General features: G+C 47.8%; 1 protein-coding gene across 1 annotated transcript in view; it reads right to left on the reverse strand.

Annotated features, from left to right (window-relative positions):
- Positions 1-20,584, reverse strand: part of LOC149325686 (monocarboxylate transporter 2-like) — a 150,015-nt gene that overhangs the window by 19,047 nt on the left and 110,384 nt on the right. Inside the window, exon 4 of the mRNA XM_089564365.1 lies at positions 17,993-18,853. Within this exon, the coding sequence (XP_089420491.1) occupies positions 17,993-18,853 (861 nt within the window). The remainder of the gene's footprint in view (positions 1-17,992; positions 18,854-20,584) is intronic.

The raw sequence follows: 20,584 nt of genomic DNA on the forward strand, positions 1-20,584 counted from the left end.
TATCTTCCAATACTTTCACATAAAACTCTTCTACACCCTGATTCCGCAATGCCTGCATGACAGCTGAGGTTTCCACGGAGTCAAATGCTTTCTCGTAATCAATGAAGGCTATATATAAGGATTGGTTATATTCTGCGCATTTCTCTATCACCTGATTGATAGTGTGAATGTGGTCTATTGTCGAGTATCCTTTACGAAAGCCTGCCTGATCATTTGGTTGACCAAAGTCCAAGGTTGTCCTGACTCTATTAGCGATTACATTAGCAAATACCTTGTACGCAACGGACAATAAGCTGATTGGTCTGTAATTCTTCAAGTCCTTGACGTCTCGTTTCTTATGAATTAAGATAATGTTAGCGTTCTTCCAAGCTTCTGGTACTCCCGAGGTCACAAGGCGTTGCGTATATATGCTGGCTAGTTTTTGTAGCACAATCTCTCCTCCGTCCTTCAACAAATCTGCTGTTACCTGATCCTCACCAGCTGCTTTCCCTCTTTGCATTGCTCCTAAGGCTTTCTTTACTTCCTCCTTCGTTACTGGCAGGATGTCCCATTGCTGTGCTCGACTGCCTCCCTCAGTAACTTGATGATTACATTCGCTACTGTATAGATTTGTGTAGAACTCTTCGGGTAATTCAACTATCTTATCCATATTGCTGATGACATTGCCCTGTTTGTCTTTTAGCGCATACATGTGGTGTTTACCTATGCCCAGTTTTCTCCTCACTGATTTTAGGCTACCTCCGTTCCTTAGATCATGCTCGATTTTCTCCATGTTAAACTTTCTTATGTCGGGTACCTTGCGCTTATTTATTAACTTCGATAGCTCTGCTAGTTTTATACTGTCTGTAGAGTTAGACGTCCTCATGCTTTGGCGTTTCTTAATCAGATCTTTAGTCTCCTGAGATAGCTTGCTGGTATCCTGTCGAACCATCCTACCACCTACTTCTGCGGCGCACTCTGTAACGATAGCTGTAAGATTATCATTCATTGTTTCAACACTACGGTCGTCTTCTTCAGTTAAAGGGGAAAATCTGTTTTGCAGCGACATTCTGAATTCCTCTACCTTCCATCTTAATGCTAACTCGTTAATAGCCTTTCGCTTCACCAGTTTCCTCCGTTCCCTCTTCAAATCTAAGCTAACACGAGACCTTAACATTCTGTGGTCGCTACAACGGCCCTTACCGAGGACCTCCACAAACTCTACGATGCCAGGGTCTGCACACAGTATGAAATCTATTTCATTTTTAGTCTCACCATTGGGGCTCTTCCACGTCCACTTCCTGTTTGCTCATTTGCGGAAGAAGGTATTCATAATCCGTAAATTATTTCTATCTGCGAACCCTACTAATAACTCTCCCCTATTGTTCCTAAAACCTATGCCATAGTCACCTACCGCCTTGTCTCCAGCCTGCTTTTTACCTACCTTTGCATTAAAGTCGCCCATCAGTACAGTGTAATGTGATTTTGCTTTGGTCATTGCCGATTTCACATCCTCATAGAAGCTTTCAACGATCTGGTCCTCATGTCTTGATGTAGGCGCGTAGGCCGGCACCACCTTCAGCTTGTACCTCTTATTAAGCCTAATTACGATTGCTGCCACTCTCTCGTTAATACTGTAAAACTCCTCGATGTTGCCAGCTATATCCTGATTAATGAGGAATCCCACACACTTCCTAAACCGTGTCCACCTAACTTACAGAAACTGTAGCTTTGGCCAGGCAGTACAGCTCCTGCCCCTTCCTACTATTAATCAGCCACAGAAACTACTACCTCTGGCCTTTCCTCCATGGACACTCTCTCCTCTAAAGGTGAAGAAGTCTGTTCTAGGTGGGAATGCAAAGAGCCGCATGCCACAGGCAGCGCTTCTGCAAGCTACTCTCGCCTACTTAATCGAAGAATATACGCAGCACACCCATATTTTCACCGATGGTTCAACTACTAAAGAAACCTCTTCTTGTGGCCTTTATGTGCCCTCAACAGGCCATGCCCTTTCTTACCGGCGACAGCGGAGGACATCCTCTACGACAGCTGAGCTTCACGGCATTAAGGAAGCTGTTTCTTACATCCTGCGCCGAACCGCCGGCCATTGGGTTATCTTCACCGATTCAAAAGCATCTCTGCAGATCCTGGCCAACCTGCTGAAGAAAACGAATCACCAGCCAGTTTCCCTGGACATCGGCTATATACATCACTTAGCTATTGCCACAGGCCACTGCATAACATTTCAGTGGGTACCTGCTCACTGTTGCATTCTGGCTCTAATGAAAAAGCAGATGAAGCGGCCCGTAAGGGCCATCAACATCGGAGATACATTCGAGCCTTTTTCACGAAATCTGATGCGTCCCAAATGGCTAAAAGTTTTGCTTACGAAGAAACGTATCGGCTTTGGAGTTTGCCAACACATGAGTACAAATTTCTTCACTCAATCGACCCACATCTTAGATCAAGACTCTCACCCAGAATTTCTCGACAACTGGAAACACTTTATCACCGACTTCGTCTGAATGTTGCATATACAAACGGCTTGCGATACCGTTTTGTACAAATGAACAGTCCGCATTGTGACAACTGTGCCTCGATAGAAACTGTGGAACATGTCTTGCTTGAGTGCCCTGCGTATGCTAACGAGCGTGCGTACTAGGAACATTGCATGCAGAAGCTCTGCCCAGTGCCCCTAACAATGGACAGAGTTTTAGGTTCCTTAGCCTACTTCAGGCAACAGAGACTTGCAATGAACTTTCTTTTTACATATTTAAAAGACATTGGACATTTTGATAAGCTCTAAATTCACTTGCACGTTACCTTCATGCATTTCTTCACGCAGTTAGCTTCATCTTGAGAAAAACAGCGCTTGCAGACGAAGGACCAGAACAAGAAGGACACACAACTGCGCTGACAAACAACTTTTATTTCGGAAGGGAGCCGATCCGTGCCTTTTATACAGAACTGGAGGGAATGATGCGCACGCGCAAAGATCAGCAAAGTGGGAGCACGGAAAGAGCCAACACATAGACCAACTATTCTTATCGTCACTGATAACCAATAACGCAGCCAAAACAAGCGAGAAAATAAAAAAAAAACGCGGGAAACAAAGGCAGACAGCGTAAAGAAACAATTCCAAAAAGTTCTAAAAAGATCCCGAAGAAGCCAACAACCAACACGGTTAAACGAATGACGATGAAAGGTGACAAAGATGATGGCACTAAAAATTGAATAGACTGAAGCATAAAAGGTGCAGGAAAAGCCTGCGGAAGATGTAAAAAATCGGCACGGCTAAAAGATGACGGAATTAAAAGCGTTAAAACAGATAAAAGCATAAACCTTAGAAGCCAATGAGAATAAAAACAAGCAGGAAAGGCGGTCACTAAAAAATGAAATTGAACAGACAACAGATCTCTAAAAAGAAGCAATGAATCGTAAAAACGTGTGGGCGATAAAACCTAAGCTTGGATAACAGAGAAGTTTTTACAGAAAAGTGTAAGACGGAAAACATCGTAAAAAGTGGGCGCCAACAAAACATCACGGGATAAAACCAAAAGAATGCACTGAATCAAGTCGAAGCAGAGAGGAATGAACACTCTTTGTCTAACAGGGCAACTGACGGTGTGTTAACGCACTCATCTTTTAGCCTGGTACTAGTGGCTGCTTCAATAATTTCTCGGGTCAGTTGACTTAAAGGTGCACTGAAGAGGAATCTGAACTTGTCTTCTTGCCGCGGGAACTCGATCTACATGTTCCGAGTTTTCTTAGAAACTGCGATTTACTGCCCTGTGTGGCCGATTTCCCCAATTAAATCGAATTAACGTCCCGCTCCCGGCTTTTTTTTTTTTAATTCTGCCTCGTACGGTGGGCGGAGTCGACCAACGCGCCGAGCGCCTTTCACCCAGTCCCGTGGCGGCTTGCCACTCTGACATCGGCGGAGTAATACGTAGTAGTCCGTAGTAGCAAATAGTCCGCGCGTATCTTTATTTCTTCGGGCTTATTTTGCGGCTATATTATGTGCGAATGAAACTATTTATTCATGGGAACCTAAAAAAACAATATAAAGCGAAAGCAAAGCCTCGGGACTGGGTGAAAGGCGCTCAACACGTTGGTCGACTCCGCCCACCGTACGAGGCAGAATTCAAAAGAAAAGGTGGGAGCCGGAAGTTAATTCGTTTTAATTGGGGAAATCGGCCACACAGGGCAATAAGGCACTGTTTCTAAGAATGCTAGGAACGTGTGGATCGAGTTCCCGCGGCAAAAAGACATGTTCAGAATCCTCTTCAGTGCACCTTTAAGTTTTTCGCCAAAATATCTGTTTCCTTGAAAGTGGGGGAGATGCGTCGGCAAGGACTGCAATCACGGCAGTCGATGGCCAAATTGCCGGACCTTTTATCCTCAGCATTAGCTTTATGCTCTAATAACCGCTTGTTAATACATCGGTCTGTTTGGCCGATGTACTTCCTGCCGCAGGGTTAAGGGATCGAATAGACAACGCCCGACGAGCATGCTGCGACGAGCACAGCAAGAAAGTTGTGCCAACGGTTGAACCTCGATAAACTTTCCCGCTCGATAACGGATAGCAGAAAAATGTCCCTAAGCTTATTTTTTACTGCAAAAACACATAAACCCGAGTGCCCGCTCCGTGTAATAGTTTCAGAGAATGACACTTGGCAAAAATTGGTTGCTAACTTTCTTCAAGGCAATCTCAGCTTTCTCGCCGTAGAAGACCCGTTCCTAGTAAAAACCTCAAATGATACCATCCACTTCTTGCGAGAATATAGAAGCAGGGCCTACCCAGGTTTCTCCGTTGACGTGAAAGACCTCTACTATTCCATTCCGCATGACGATATCCTCCATTGTGTGAATGATTGCATCGACAAGCACGGAGTTGTGGCCTTTCAAAATGCATGTGGCGTTTCTGCTAGTGGCTTTTTAGAATTATTGTCTGTCTATCTCAGGTCTACTTATGCTGAGTGGAATGGATCTCTTTTTATACAGAAGCAGGGCGTATGTATTGGGTCGTGCATCGCCCCTATCCTGAGCGACCTCTTCTTGGCCATGCGTGACAGAGAAGTAAGCAAAAAGATTGTAAATTTGCCGGTACAAAAGATATTCAGATATGTCGATGATTATCTTATTTTTCTCGAATGTCCAGGCAATGCTTTCATGACCGAAGTTTCCAAGGTACTAGCCATTTTTAGAGAGTCTTTTCATCCCCTCGTATTAACGTATGAAGTTCCGGAAAATAGCTGTCTTCGCTTTCTTGAACTTAAGCTGCACTTCTCACCCGATCACGTATGCTGGATCTTCAAACCAAGGGCCAATAAGCCACTTTTACCGTTTGAGTCAACGCATTCGAAATTGGTCAAACGAAACATAATCCAGGCCACCTTCAATAATGCATTACTCAAGTCTTGCGAGCACAGTCTCGAGAGCAGTTTCTTTAACCAAGCACAGAGGCTTCTCAGTTCTGGGTACCCGGCCTTACACCTGTCCTCAGTTGCTCAGAAAATGTTGAAAACGAGGCAAGGAAAGAACCTAACCTCAAGGGAAGGGCAGAGTCGTAATTAAAAGGTAGCTATAATACCCTACATCCACCAAGCGTCCCACAATCTAAAAAAAATGGGAAAAAGGGCAGGGGTAGACGTTATTTTCTCCGCTCCTCACCGTCTTTCTAGACTCTGCAGATGGGTCAACGGCTCTGGGGAAAAAATTCCAGGCTGCACAGTTAGGCATCGGGATCCGTTCGTAGCATGCTCGTCGGGCGTTATCTATTCGATCCCTTTACCCTGCGGCAGGAAGTACATCGGACAAACAGGCCGATGTATTAACAAGCTGTTACTAGAGCATAAAGCTAATGCTGAGGATAAAAGGTCCGGTAATTTGGCCATCCACTGCCGTGATTGCAGTCCTTGCCGACGCATCTCCCCCACTTTCAAGGAAACAGATATTCTGGCGAAAAATTTTAAGTCAACTGACCCGAGAAATCATTGAAGCAGCCACTATTACCAAGCTAAAAGATGAATGCGTTAGCACACCGTCAGTTGCCCTGTTAGACAAAGAGTGTTCATTCCTCTCTGCTTCGACTTGATTCAGTGCATTCTTCTGGTTTCATCCCGTGATGTTTTGTTGGCACCCACTTTTTACGATGTTTTCCATCTTAAACTTTTCTGTAAAAACTTCTCTGTTATCTATGCTTAGGTTTTATCGCCCACACGTTTTTACGATTCATTGCTTGTTTTTAGAGATATGTTGTCTGTTCAATTTCATTTTTTAGTGACCACCTTTCCTGCTTGTTTTTATTCTCATCGGCTTCTCAGGTTTATGCTTTTATCTGTTTTAACGCTTTTAATTCCGTCATCTTTTAGCCGTGCCGATTTTTTACATCTTCCGCAGGCTTTTCCTGCACCTTTTATGCTTCAGTCTGTTCAATTTTTAGTGCCATCATCTTTGTCACCTTTCATCGTCGTTCGTTAAGCCGTGTTGGTTGTTGGCTTCTTCGAGATCTTTTTAGAACTTTTTGGAATTGTTTCTTTACGCTTCCTGCCTTTGTTTCCCCCGTTTTGTTTTGGCTGCGTTATTGGTTATTAGTGACGATAAGAATAGTTGGTCTATGTGTTGGCTCTTTCCGTGCTCCCACTTTGCTGATCTTTGCGCGTGCGCATCATTCCCTCCAGTTCTGTATAAAAGGCGCGGATCGGCTCCCTTCCGAAATAAAAGTTGTTTGTCAGCGCAGTTGTGTGTCCTTCTTGTTCTGGTCGTTAGTCTGCAAGCGCTGTTTTTCTCAATATGTACCCCAACCAACTCACCCAGCAACACACCTTGCTCAGTGAACTTCATCAGCCCATTTGTCGGACTATGCACTCCATCATACCATAGGTTACATCAATACTCGCCATTGCATCCTTAGTACCCATTTCATGACCTTATTTTATCTTCGTTTTTTTTTCTTTTACCTCTTCCACGCTGCTCTCCTGTTTTTATATCCCAAATTCCCCTCCCTACGCAGAGTAGCAAGCCAGCGATATTGAAACGCCGGCTGAATTCTCTGTATTTCATTAAAGAGTCTCTCTCTTTCTCTCTCCCAAGAAGGATGTCTACCCCCTCCCCCGCATCGACGACACATTGGATCGGCTGTACAACGCTAAGTACCTCTCATCGATGGATCCGAGGAGCGGCTACTGGTAAACTGAAGTCGAAGAAAGAAATCGCGAGAAAACTGCGTTCATCACACCAGACGGACTCTTCGAGTTCAAGGTGATGCCATTCGGCCTCTGCTCTGCCCCAGCGACGTTACAGCGAGTAGTGGAGACAGTGCTCGCAGGCTTGAAGTGTCAATTTTGTCTCGTCTACTTAGATGAAAATTTTGACTCCTCCTGAAGCTTTCAAGACAACCTCAGAAGGCTTCGAATAGTGCTGGAAACAATCAAGTCTTCAGGCCTAACACTGAAACCAGAGAAGTGCCACTTCGCCAACGAGGAGCTGCTGTTCCTTGGTCACGTCGTAACTAAAGCTGGACTTCGCCCAGACCCTCAGAAGGCGGCAGAGTTTCCACAGCCTAATGACGAGAAAGCAATGGGCAGATTCCTTGGATTGTGCGCTTATTAGCGGCGATTCGTCAAGAACTTGTCGAGCATCGCTGAACCTTTGACTCAACTTATCAAGGCTGACGTGCTTTTTAAATGGGAAACGGCGCAAGTGGAAGTTTTCAAAGAGCTGAAGCGCCGCTCACAGTCCCTTCCTGTGCTCGGGCACTTTGATGAAAACGCCGAAACCAGAATTCATACCGATGCAAGCAGTGTGGGCATAGGAGCGGTCCTCGTTCGGAAAAATAGTAGAAAGGAGAATGTTAACGCGTATACACTAGCCGTTCACTGTCGAAAGCCGAAGCCAACTATTCGACGACCGAGGAAGAATGTATCGCCATTATTTAGGGCACGTCGAAATTTCGCCCCTATATGTACGGACGGCCATTCAAGGTTGTGAGCGATCACTATGCTCTGTGCTAGCTAACCAATTTGAAAGGTCATCTGGCCACTTTGCTCGTTGGAACCTGCGTCTTCAAGAATTAGAACTGCATTGTACAAATCTGGCCGCCAGCATTCCGACGCAGACTGCTTCTCGCGAGCCCCCGTCGACGAAGCACCGGAAGAGGAAGACGACGGCGCTTTCTTAGACGCTCAGCGGCAGCGCTCGGACCCTGAGTTGCAAAGCCTAGTTGATTATCTGAAAGGCAAGACCGCATCTCCTCCCCGAGGGTTCAACCACCAACTGTCATCCTTGGCCTTTCACAGTAATGTCCTCCTGAAGAAGGACTTCGCGCTCAACAGGACAGTGCATCTTCGTGTCGTGTCCAAAAATATCAGGCAAGAAATTATGCGGGCATGTCATGATGAGCCGACTGCAGGGCATCTGGGGATTACTCGCACTTTGCACCGTATACAGAAGTGCTATTGGACGCGGCTAGCTCTCGACGTTTCCCATTACGTGAAAGCGTGCAATGAGTGTCAGCGACGCAAAACGCCTCCGATTAGACTAGCCGGACTCCTGAACCCCTTACCACCTTCAACTAAGCCGTGTCAGCAAATAGGAATGGACCTCCTCGGCCCTCTTTCCGACTTCATTATCGGGTAACTAGTGGATCATCATGGACACCGCCTACATGACCCGCTGCGCCGAAGCAAAAGCGTTGCCTAACGTTACCGCAACAGAAGTCAGAAAATTTTTTGTCGAACGAACGCTCCTGCGACACGGTGCCCCCGAAGTGCTTACAGACAGAGGAACGGCATTTACAGCGGAGCTGACGCATGCCATCTTAAACTACAGTCAGACAAGCCATCGGAGGACAACTGCCTATCATCCGTAAACCAACGAATTCACAGAGCGTCTGAAGAAAACCATCGCCTACATGTACATTGACGCCGAACACAAGACGTGGGACATCATTCTGCCCTACGTGATCTTCGCCTATAACACTGCCGTCCAGGAGACAATCAGGTCTACCTCATTCCAGCTTGCATACGGCAGGAAGCCCACGACAACACTCGACGCAATGCTCCCGCAGGTTTCAGACGAAGACAACCTCGACGCCACCGCCTGCGTTCATCGCGCCGAGGAAGCCCGAAGACTTGCGCGGCTTCGCATTCAAGACCAGCAGCACACCGACACCCGACGCTACAACCTGCGCCGACGAGACACGCATTACAAGCCAAGTGACCGTGTTTGAATATGGACGCCAATTCGCCGACGTGGATTGAGTGAAAAGTGGCTGCGACGCTACTTTGGCCCGTACAGGGTTCTCCGCCACATCGGTGACCTAGACTATGAAGTCATCCCCGACGGCACGACCAGTGACGATGCACATGCCCGGAAGTCGTACATGTCGTACGCCTTAAACCTTACTATGAACGCTAAAGAACTCGAAGTTTGCATTCTCCGTGTTTATTTTCATTTTAAAACATCCAGGAAATGCTTGAGAGAGGGCTAATGCCACGTATCATTGTAGCGTCCGTTCGTTCGAGCTTAAGGCTGCAGGAACGAGGCGTTATCATTTTTGTTCGTGAGGCGAGAAGCGACCGGACTAATCTCGATTGATCACAGCCATGAAGAACTGCATCTACGTTTTTCCAGATTACTGTAGTTGATTTTGACCTGTTATCTCGAAGTTTCCTTGCCGGCTTTAAATTGAGCGACGCAGCGAGCGACGATTCGACGACTGACGACTGACGAGTTCGACGACTGACGAGCACGTTTGTTGCTTACGACGCTGCCATTCTGTTTAGTTCTTTTGGCGGGCGCAAGTGAGCTCAAATAAAGTTTTGTTTGCAAGTCTTGTTGCTGTCTTTCTGACCGCTGGACTGCCGTCACTACAACGTGGCAATACGATGTCCGAGGTCGAGTCTAGGCGCCTTGTAAGGTTTCTCATTGCAATGCATTAACACTTCTTTTTGGGCGAGTTGGTGCATACTTGATTTGAAGAAAATAGCGCCAGAGCATGCAAACCACGAAAAGACAAGGACGAGACACAAAACTCTAACTCACAACTAATTTTATTGAAACCAGGCAGCGCCTTTATATGGCGAAGTTTCACTTAAAGAAGAAGGAGGAGGGCAGGAATGGTAAAGATATCGAAGCGACCATCACAGCGAGCACACATGGGCAAGCGGTAACCAAAACAAAAACAAAAAGTGAACAAAGATTATTTAAGGGCGGCATCTAAAATTCGAACCCGGATGAGAAAAGTGAAACAGATGGGGTGCTGACACACCTATTGCCAAGTTTCCTTATGTGAAAAGCCTCCAGACATTCACGTGCCTTCTTATCTGCGCTTTTGCCAAGAATCTTAGTCTGACTGAATCGTGCCTCGCATCCGTCGCAACCCATAATGTGCGCTACCAAATGTGCATATTTATTCTTTAAATCTGATAAATTTCGGCCATGTTCCCCCAAGCGCTCGTTGATGCAGCGCCCAGTCTGGCCAACATAGGTCTTCCCACACGTTAAGGGGATAGCATGGACCACTCCTGCGGAACACATGATGAATGTTTTTGTTTTGGTTACCGCTTGCTCATGTGTGCTCGCTGTGATGGTCGCTTCGATATCTTTACCTTTCCTGCCCTCCTCCTGCTTTTTTCAATGAAACTTCGCCATATAAAGGCGCTGCCTGGTTTCAGTAAAATTAGTTGTGAGTTAGCGCTTTGTGTCTCGTCCTTGTCTTTTCGTGGTTTGCATGCTCTGGCGCTATTTTCTTCAAATCATTGCAATGCTTTTTTGTGAAGCTTGAGCGCAGACCCCGTTAGCCGATGGTGGCCGTCCTGTAAGCCAAGAAGACCAGGTAACAGGTGAAAATGCATTCCTCATAATGGCGTCGTAGGCTACGTTGTCGAAGGCCCTTTCGAGCACCCGTTAGCCTTCTTCATTTAGGAGTAGGAATAGGCCAGGTTCGAACCTTTGTACCGCGGCGGCCGCGTTTCGGTGGAGGCGAAACAAAAGGCGCCCGTGTACTGTGCGATGTCAGCAGTGCACGTTAGAGAACCCCAGGTGGTCGAAATTTCCGGAGCCCTCCACTACGGCACCTCTTTCGTCCTCTCTTCTGTCACTCCTTCATTTATCTCTGCTCTTACGGCGCAGTTTAGGTGTCTACCGAGATGTGAGACAGATACTGCGCCATTTCCTCCCCCCCGAAAAAAAAAAACGATTTTCAATTTTTGACACACGTTACCACCTACAAGAGGCAGTACGCAGGTCGGGCAAATCATCCCCTAACGACGCAAAGCGTCTATGCGCAGCCCGGTCAGCAGGCAGAAATACGGCCGATGTATCTTTTCTGTAGTGACCTGAATAAGTCTTGACCTCCTCCGTCTTACCGGTAAGCAATGCTTCAAAGCGGTTGGTTTTGGCTCGGATTTTTCGGGTAGATGGGACTGCGTAGGATTGTCTATGTCCTAGTCGTGGCCAGTGTGCCTCTCAAGGAATTACAATATTGTCGCCAGTTTAGCTGTGCCAGTTGGTTGGTGTATTTCTGTGCCTTCGCCGTGAGCAATGCAATTTAGACATTTAGTTCTTCATTTGCTTTTTGTTCTTTTTTTTCACCTTCGTATTAACCCCCCCCCCCCCCCCCCCCCTGCGCTTCCCAGAGATGCATAAGGCGCCAACACACCTCCGGGGCTTCCGTGGTCTTGGTAACCCACTGAAGTAGATAGCGAAGCTGCTTGCTTCAGGTGCCAATGGAGCTTACCAGTACTGTCTGCTTCGTAAACATTCCGGTACGCTTCCCAATCGGTGATCCTTATTTGGCCTAATGATCGCTTGGATTTGCTTGTTGCGGTCAAGATGCTGATCATGCCGGGATCACTTCCTAAAGCCTCGTTTGTGTTCCTTTAAGGCACATCTGTGGCATTCCTCGTGAAAGTAAAACCTTGGTATGCGTCTCGGCTGAGAGTTTCCCATACGAGTAGGCGGTGTGAAATCCGTCACCAGCTGAAGCCCCACGACGTCGGCGACCCTAGCTTAATTTCTGCGCTTACAGGTTTCCCTGTCGTATTCCCAGTCCTTGCCGGGAGCGATTAAGTCTCCTACAATTACTATACAGTTTCCGGCCGCTGCTACTTTGATAGCCTGTAAAAGTGGCCCAAAGTCGCATCTCGCCTGCCGGGGAGGCCTACGAACGTGAAAAAATGAAGTTCATTTTCTTGCCCCGCTTTTGCTGTACTAGCTCCATCAGGACCTGTGCCATTTCTGTCTTGAAGGCCGTGCCTTATTTAAACTTATAGCATTCGATATGAGCATGGCGACCACGGTACCCGTGTCTGCATGGCAGGCGTATAGTATCCCGAAAGAGTAGGAGGTGATCCCGTTTCCTGGAGACAGATTACGTCCGGTAGAATAAAGCATTTCTAATGTAGTGGTTTGAGCTGGCTTTCTTCACTGCGGAAGCCGCAGCAGTTCCACTTCCAGATTTCGAGGCGTTCCTGAGATTCTCGTTGGTGCCGTCGTGCCCCGGAGCCCAAAGTATGTGGTGTTTTCTTAGCGTTTTACACCGGCCTTATAGATGCCGGCCGGTTTTTAGCCAATCCTATCGGTAGTGAACCGCAGGCAAGGTTGTTGAGAGCCTGTGATAATTAGTAGTGACCGCCCATACCTGTTGTTCGCAGCGACCGCTAGAGCAGTGGCGGATTCCTCGGCGTCAGACACGGTGCAGTTAGCGATGCGGCGACCGTCCCCTTTAGCTGGGAGTCTACCACGGTCACTATCGCATCTCTTCCGTTTTCGGACAGTACCGCATCTATGTAAGTGATCTTCTTGTTTTGATGGGTCTTGGTTAATGCTTCCACGCTGGCCGTACGCCTGCTTTCATGAACGAGAGAATGTATGTGCTTGGGAGCAGGCGCTATCATGTCCGGTGTCTGCCGGCTGCTCAGTCTCCTGTATATTGTAATAATAGCCCAGTACCAGGAGGAGAGCTCGTATCGTCGTTGTTCATTGCAGCCTCATCTTTTGAGATACAAGTTTCGCTTCCATGCGCTCTTCGTACGTGTTTATGTACACTAGCTTTGCGCTTGCCGTTCTTGTTGGCAGCTTAAAAGAGGACACCGCGAACGAACGTACAACACAGGCGTTGACTTACAACTGAAGGTTATTCTAAAGGTGCACACACATTAAGTTTGATTTACTGGTGTTTAACGTGCCAAGGCGACTCAGGCCATGGACGCTGCAGTGAAAGGCTCCGGAAATTTCGACCACCTGGGGTTTTTAACGTGCACTGACATCGCACAGTACACATTAAGTTGTCTCAAGACAAGCTGTACGCCGAGTCAACGGCAGGGGCGGTGTAATGGGGCGGATAAAAGCGATAAATTCTTAAAAGCTATGAAAGTTCTAACAATAAACGATGCCTGTGGGGATAGTGGCATGAGAAAATGAAGACACAAAGATGCAGGTCACGGCAGGTTAATGGAAGCGCCAGCGCCCTCTTGTACGCCTTGAAAATCGCCTATACTGGTTCCCTATCCTTCTGGTGCAGGTGTTCATGAGAAAGAATGTAAGTTGCTGTGGTCACCTCTAGCACCCTCACTAACTTCGACGTGTCTTCTTCCTACATCCCCTTCCTTCTGTTCGTCACTCTCGCAATCCTTTTTGGTATTTTGGCCGCAGATTCAGACAGCTGCCTGGTCGTGTGACCCGTCCTCGGATTGCACTGAGTCCACGTTCCCAGGATTCTGAGCACTTGTACTTCTGGTATGCGACTTCCAGCTACATTGTTATGAGGCTCACTTTAAATTCATATATAGGTGTATTTTCTCTGAGTGGTTCAGACCTTCCGAGCGAACATGACTGCCCCATTGTCCTTCCGTAGCAGTCGACATAGGCGGCGGCAGTTTTGAGCTTCTCCATCTTGAGACCCAACGAGCGCTCCGTCGTCCAAATCTTTGTATCGTCGGCATCTCCATAGTCGCTATATTGTCCGTAAGGAAGGCCTTGAGGCAAACATGAATCTTTCTTCCCCGCTTGTATGGCTTTGGGGCTAACGTTGTCGAGTGCCCTCTCTTGAGGTCGAGGGCCATGATCACGTGCTCTCCATACTTTGGAACGTTGCTAAGAATTTCAGTGAGGAGAAGAAGGACGTCTTGAGCCGATAGCTTAGGCCGTGGCATGAGGTCATTGTCCTCCAAATAGATTTCAAGCCTCAATCCTCTCATAAAGTTTGCCTAAGGACGAGGTCAGTGAGATAGACTGAAGATTTTCGAAGCTCGGCTTCTCACTTGGCTTGGGGATGGTGCTGATCTCTTCGAGCCGCCACTCCTCCGGCGCAGTCTCTGCCTCGAGAAGCCGTTTAAAATTTCGTGATGCTCCGAAGGAGTTGCGCCCTTAGATTTCTTATAACGGAATTGCCGATCTTTCGCGCCTCCGTGTTCTTGACAGCCATTCTGACCGCCGCGCACATCTCTCCTTTCGTCAAGGAACGGTCGAGTTCCTCATTTTCAATCCCTTGATACGCTTCCGTGCAGCCGGGGATGTCCACATCTCTCACGTACTTTTTTTTATCATGTCTAATAATTACAAATCGTAACCCGGATAGTTATGGGCGATTCTGAGAAGCGCCTTGCTACTTTCCGCTTTAGATTTGGTCGGATCGATAAAATTCCTCAGCAACACGCAAGTCTTGGCCATCCCTAGCGTTCCCTTGAGTGAGTCGCAGAGTTTCCTCCAGGTTTGCTCAGAGAGCGCCTTCGAATACTGCTCTGCCTTGGCGATGATCTCGGTAATCTCTAGCTTGGGCTTCCTATTGCCGCTCTGTCTCCTCAACCTCTTCTTCCCATAAACGGAGAAGGTTACCAATTTTAGGAACACCGTCTGTCCTTTTCACGGTCTTGGTGGTTCTTTGGTACTCCTTGCGGATTCCCTTGCTCCACACTTCGATGGCTTCAATCGGATCCTTTTCGAAATCCGCTCTTAAAGCATATCAGTCTGTTATTTTTGCTTCTCCGAACCTTCAGCTGACCCTTACTGTGGCCAACGATACCATCAGGGTGGAGTCAATGCCAAGGCTCTTGGTCGTGTTTTCCCCTGAAAAGTCGTTGGTGCTGTTCTCAAAGGGGAGCCCTGGGTACGTGTCCCTTATGACACTGTTTCCAGTTTAGTCGGCTTCGTAGAATCCGTTACCAGGTCCCTGTCCGCTTGTGCAGCCGTCAGAGCCTGGTTCTTGCCCCTAGTGGTTTAGCCTACCCGTCCCCAACTCTTGTGTTCTGCGCTGAAGTCTACTAAGATCGCCAGACCATTGTCCTAGGTTATTTTTCTCGCATCTTTTATCCGTAGCTATAGACAGCGCGCCTTTTCCCTGGCGGGCTGTACACATTAAGGAATGGTATGCTCCCCTTGCATCTCTTGTGCGATATGATCTGTTAGCGCGTGCTCGATGTCCATGTTGTACTTAGAAGATCAGGAAGTTTTACTGCGCAAATTTTTTCAGTATTTTATTTATTTATTTATTTACACATACTGCAGTCATAGAGACCAAGCAGGGGGGCAACATTCAAAAAGCAAAAATAATATCAAACACTACGCAAATCCAGCGTTCCGGCAACAATAAAAGAAGAAAACCAAACAGAGGGCAATGATATTGTTAAGTTTACACATACAATAAGACACTCTTTTCAAAAGCAGCGGCATCCTGAGTCGAAAAGACATTTGCTGGCAGTGAGTTCCATGTTGTGATTGTTCGGGGAAAAAATGAGTTTTTGAACGTATTTGTGCGTGCAAAGTACGGGGTAAGGTTATGGTTGTGGCTATTGCGTGTCTGTCGGGTAGAACGGGGGGATATATAGGGAGCAGCATTAATATTAAATTGACTAGAGTAAAATGAGTACAGAAATTTAAGCCTTGCGAGTGCTCTCCTTCTTTCTAGAGTGGATATGTTCTTCGTAGACATCAGAACGGATGGCGAGATAGAGCTATGGTAAGCGTTAAAAATGAAACGGACGGCTTTTCTTTGGATCATTTCAAGTTTCTTTATATCCTTTTTTAAGTGCGGATCCCATACGACGGAAGCATACTCAAGTTTCGGACGAATTAGTGTGTTGAAGGCAAGTTGTTTAAGTTCAGAGGGAGCGTGTTTTAATTTGTGTCTTAGAAGGCCGAGGTTCCTTGAAGCAGAGGTTCCTTGAAGCAGTATCCATGTTGAACGCCGGGTGTTAGATCGCAGTCACCGTTGTGGCTAAAAGGGTCACCGCTTTCGCCGTTGTCTGATTCGAATAATGTAGAACTTCTTGCTGGGCGAGTTGGTGCATAGCTTTCTTGGGATGGCGTTGCGCACACGAACAAACGAACACAGGAAGAGGCAGAAGACAGAAAGAGCGCAAGTGCGCTCTTTCTATGTTCTGCCTCTTCCTGTGTTCGTTTGTTCGTGTGCGCAATGCCATCCCAAGAAAGTCTGATTCGAAGACGCATCGTACCCCGTTAGAGTAGGAGAGCAGCCAGCTTCCTGCAGCGATACCGGGCTTGACGAGAACCATTGAGCATGTTGTAAATGTTTGAACTGTTTAGCGTCACAAGCAATAATTTCCATTTGTGAGTATAGAACTTCTAGGACTCAAAAAATTGTTTAAGGGTCTGTGAACAAGTTTGCATCCCTGAACAATGGTGCTATGGAGGGGGATTTTTTTTAGATTTCTGTACTTTCTACGGAAGCCATGGCAGTTCCAATGCCTGATTTCTAGCCTTTCTGTCTCTCCCTTACCGTGTCTGGTCATTATGCCTGGAGCTGACTATCCTGGGTCGATTCGCTGTCGCTCGCCGTGAGCGAAGGTCTCTCCTCGACCTTTCCTTGACTTTCTTGGGGGGGGGGGGGGGGGGTATTTCTTTCGCCGAATGGTTACATTCTGCAGGAGGTCAGTCGACTGCTGCTCGGCCCTCGGGGCTTTCGCCGGTGGCGAGGAACAACATACCTTTGTCCTCTCTGTTCTCAGTGTCCATCGCTTCCTGGCACACCGCGTTATCACCCCTGCCTCTTAAAGCTTTCATTAACTAATCTGCCTTGCCAGAGAGCTAGTTACGTACACTTCACTTGCGTAACGACGAGCTCCCACCTAATACCTCCACACTCATTACACTTATATTGTGTTGTTCGCATGCTCCCACTGGCGTAGCAGTGCGCTTGAGCTTGACTAAGCGCACCGGCGACACGCACCAAAGAGATTAGGAAGAATTTCAAAGCACTGATCTTACTTCACCGTAAATTTATATAAGGAAAGAGAGTGGCGTTTCGATGCCGCTGCGAATCCATGGACGCGTGGACTATGTATTGGGCACAAAAAATCTAGTATAAAACTTTCAGAGAAGCCAAGAGCCACAGAAACCAAGGGGCACAGGGGTTTTTTAATTTGTTTACTTATTTTGTGGTGTTGATCAATTTACAATATTACTGAATGTGTCATCGCTTAAAGCTAATTGATTAGAAAAGCAGAAGAAAAAACAACCACATGCCGCCGGTGGGATCCGAACCCACGACCTCCGAATTACGCGTCCGGTGCTCTACCGCTGAGCTACAGCGACGGCTGTCAAACCTTCTGCTTTCAGGGGTATTTATGTTTAAAAATAACCTAACCTTGGGAGTGTTCACCAGCGCCACCCACGTTCTTAAGCGGCGGACGTAGCACGTCCTTTTACCGCTGATGTGACGTAGAACGCCATCGAACGGCGAGGGTGGAAGCTGTGTGAGAACCCTCTTCAGCGAGAATTCGGCCCTGCGCGTCCCTTCCTCATCCCCTCACCCGGTGTGTAGACGGGTGGGGATTGCATAAAATAAATTACGCTAATTGTGCTTCTAAGTGCCGGACAGCACCGCCATATAACCTCTAAAATGACGCAATTACGCACGCAGCTTTCAGCTTAAACGTTCACTTCTAAACTCCTGGATTGCATAGATGCAAAGATAATCTCTACCACACGTTCCCAAGCATGGTTGGATATCGCGTCATACCCGTCCTATTCATAGCGTAGCCGCACTTACCTATGATCGACGGACTAATGAGTTGCATGGGGACGAGTAGCACTCCGGCGGCCGCCATACAGATGGGAACCTGGACTGCGCCGAAGAATTCAGTCATTATAGAGCACCGCAGGGAGCTGGTGGCAGCGACGAACATCACCAGGAAGGCGTCCACAGCTATGTACGGCGCCGCCCACTGCGCGTGCGGCGCGAGCGCGTAGAGGACCGTAAGCAGCGCAAAGCACAATGTCACCAGCGTAGTACGACGGATAACGTTCAAGTCGGCGATGAGAGGTACGGCCACGTAGCCCACAATTTCCAACACTGTCGCGTACGTAACGGTCATATCGGCGTCGCTCTGTGCAGCGCCCTTGTCGACGGCGTAGTTGTCGATGGTTTCCAGGAACGCGTTGTAGCCGTATATCTCGACGACGGCGCCAACCACGACTACGTAGAACCGGGGGGCTGTTAAAATGGAGAATTTCTCAAGGAAGGACTCATCTGGTGTGCCCTCGGACCGGAACAAGGGCCACGATGCTCGAGCGCCATGTGGCCCGCTCAGGGGTGCCTCGGTGGCACTGGTTTTGTGCGCAGGCGGAGGAGATGCGCCTGCTGGCTCTGCGCGGATGGTGGCGGCCGTGTGTTCCGCTCGCAGCCATAGGAAGAAGGCCACGACAGTGACGTGCATCGACAGGCCACTGTAGATGAGCAGGGTGCCGCGAAGGCCGTACTTGAGGTCGAGGAAGGAAAGCAGCGAGGGAAATGCGAAGGCGCACAGGGTGGTACCGGCGTCCCGCACGCCGCTGGCTACGCCCAGGTACTTGTCGAAGTGCATGCCAAGGACCACCATAAGGCTCACCAGGACAATGCCTGCGCCAGCACCTGCGGCCGAGAGAATTGCCCCGTCAAGTATAGGACTAGTCCATTTCTACAGCTACCCGCCCTTGCAGATCAAACCGCAGGGTTATCTCATTACGTGTCGCTCGGCATATTGATAAGAACCCCGGTGAACAGCTTCGACAAACAATATTCATATTCGCTGCAGCAGTTGATATGAGCCCTTGACTACTTTCTGCTTCACTATATCCTCCTAAGGTCTGGAGTTGAAATTGTGTCGGCGATCTTCCTCGAGTGCGCCCCGAAACACGATTAACATATCTTTTACTAGATATAGAGAGAAATAAGGAACATCTGAAGCGCGGGGGTCAATTAGAGCCCCTTATTCTCTAAAAGTCGATGCAGCGATGGCGTAGAGGTAGAGCATCCGCCTCGCATGCAAGAGGACCGGGGTTCGAATCCCGGTGCCACGCAATTCTCCGCCGGATTAAAAAAAAAAACTCCGCGTGTCGATGGAATTGCATAACCATGCTTGGAGTGCGGCCTGATATCGGTAACCAGAACCGACAACGCACTTCCTCACCAGAACAGGATTTGGCCACCCTGGTGTAGTACTTGGCCACAACCTTCTACGAACAAACCAATTAACCTTCGGCCCTCAGTCCCCAGCGGCTGCGGAGCAACTGACCAAGGCGGCGGTCAGATCTGTGACGCAGCGCAGGGTGCTAATAATCTCTGGCTTCGGACAGGCCGCCATTGGAAACTGAACCTGGCAACGTTTAACGCAAGAACCTTATCAAGTGAGGCTAGCTTAGCAGTGCTATTGGAGGAATTAGCCGGTATTAAATGGGATGTCATAGGGCTTAGTGAGGTTAGGAGGACAGATGAGGCGTATAGAGGGCGGGCATGTACTGTGCTATCGTGGATTAGCAGATAGGCGAGAACTAGGAGTGGGATTCCTCATTAATCAGGATATAGCTGGCAACATCGAGCAGTTTTACAGTATTAACGAGAGAGTGGCAGCTATCGTAATCAGGGTTAATAACAGGTACAAGCTAGAGGTGGTGCAGGCCTATGCGCCTACATCAAGCCATGATGACCAGGTAGTTGAAAGCTTCTACGAGGATGTGGAATCGGCAATGACCAAAGTAAAATAACAGTACACTGTACTGATGGGCGACTTCAATGCAAAGGTAGGTAAAAAGCAGGCTGGAGACAAGGCGGTAGGTGACTATGGCATAGGTTCTAGGAACAGTAGGGGAGAGTTATTAGTAGAGTTCGCAGATAGAAATAATTTACGGATTATGAATACCTTCTTCCGCAAACGAGAAAATAGGAAGTGGACCTGGAAGAGCCCCAATGGTGAGACTAAAAATGAAATAGACTTCATACTGTGTGCACACCCTGGCATCGTAGAGGATGTGGAGGTACTCGGTAAGGTCCGTTGTAGCGACCACAGAATGGTAAGGTCTCGTGTTAGCTTAGATTTGAAGAGGGAACGGAGGAAACTGGTGAAGCGAAAGGCTATTAACGAGTTAGCATTAAGAGAGAAAGTAGAGGAATCAGAATGTCGCTGCAAAACAGATTTTCCGCTTTAACTGAAGAAGACGACCGTAGTGTTGAAACAATGAATGATAATCTTACAGCTATCGTTACAGAGTGCGCCGCAGAAGTAGGTGGTAGGATGGTTCCACAGGATACCAGCAAACTATCTCAGGAGACTAAAGATCTGATTAACAAACGGCAAAGCATGAGTACGTCTAACTCAACAGACAG

This window comes from Amblyomma mixtum, chromosome 10 (genome assembly GCF_055824585.1).
Source record: "Amblyomma mixtum isolate Tamu chromosome 10, ASM5582458v1, whole genome shotgun sequence".
NCBI classification, from domain to species: Eukaryota; Metazoa; Arthropoda; class Arachnida; order Ixodida; family Ixodidae; genus Amblyomma; species Amblyomma mixtum.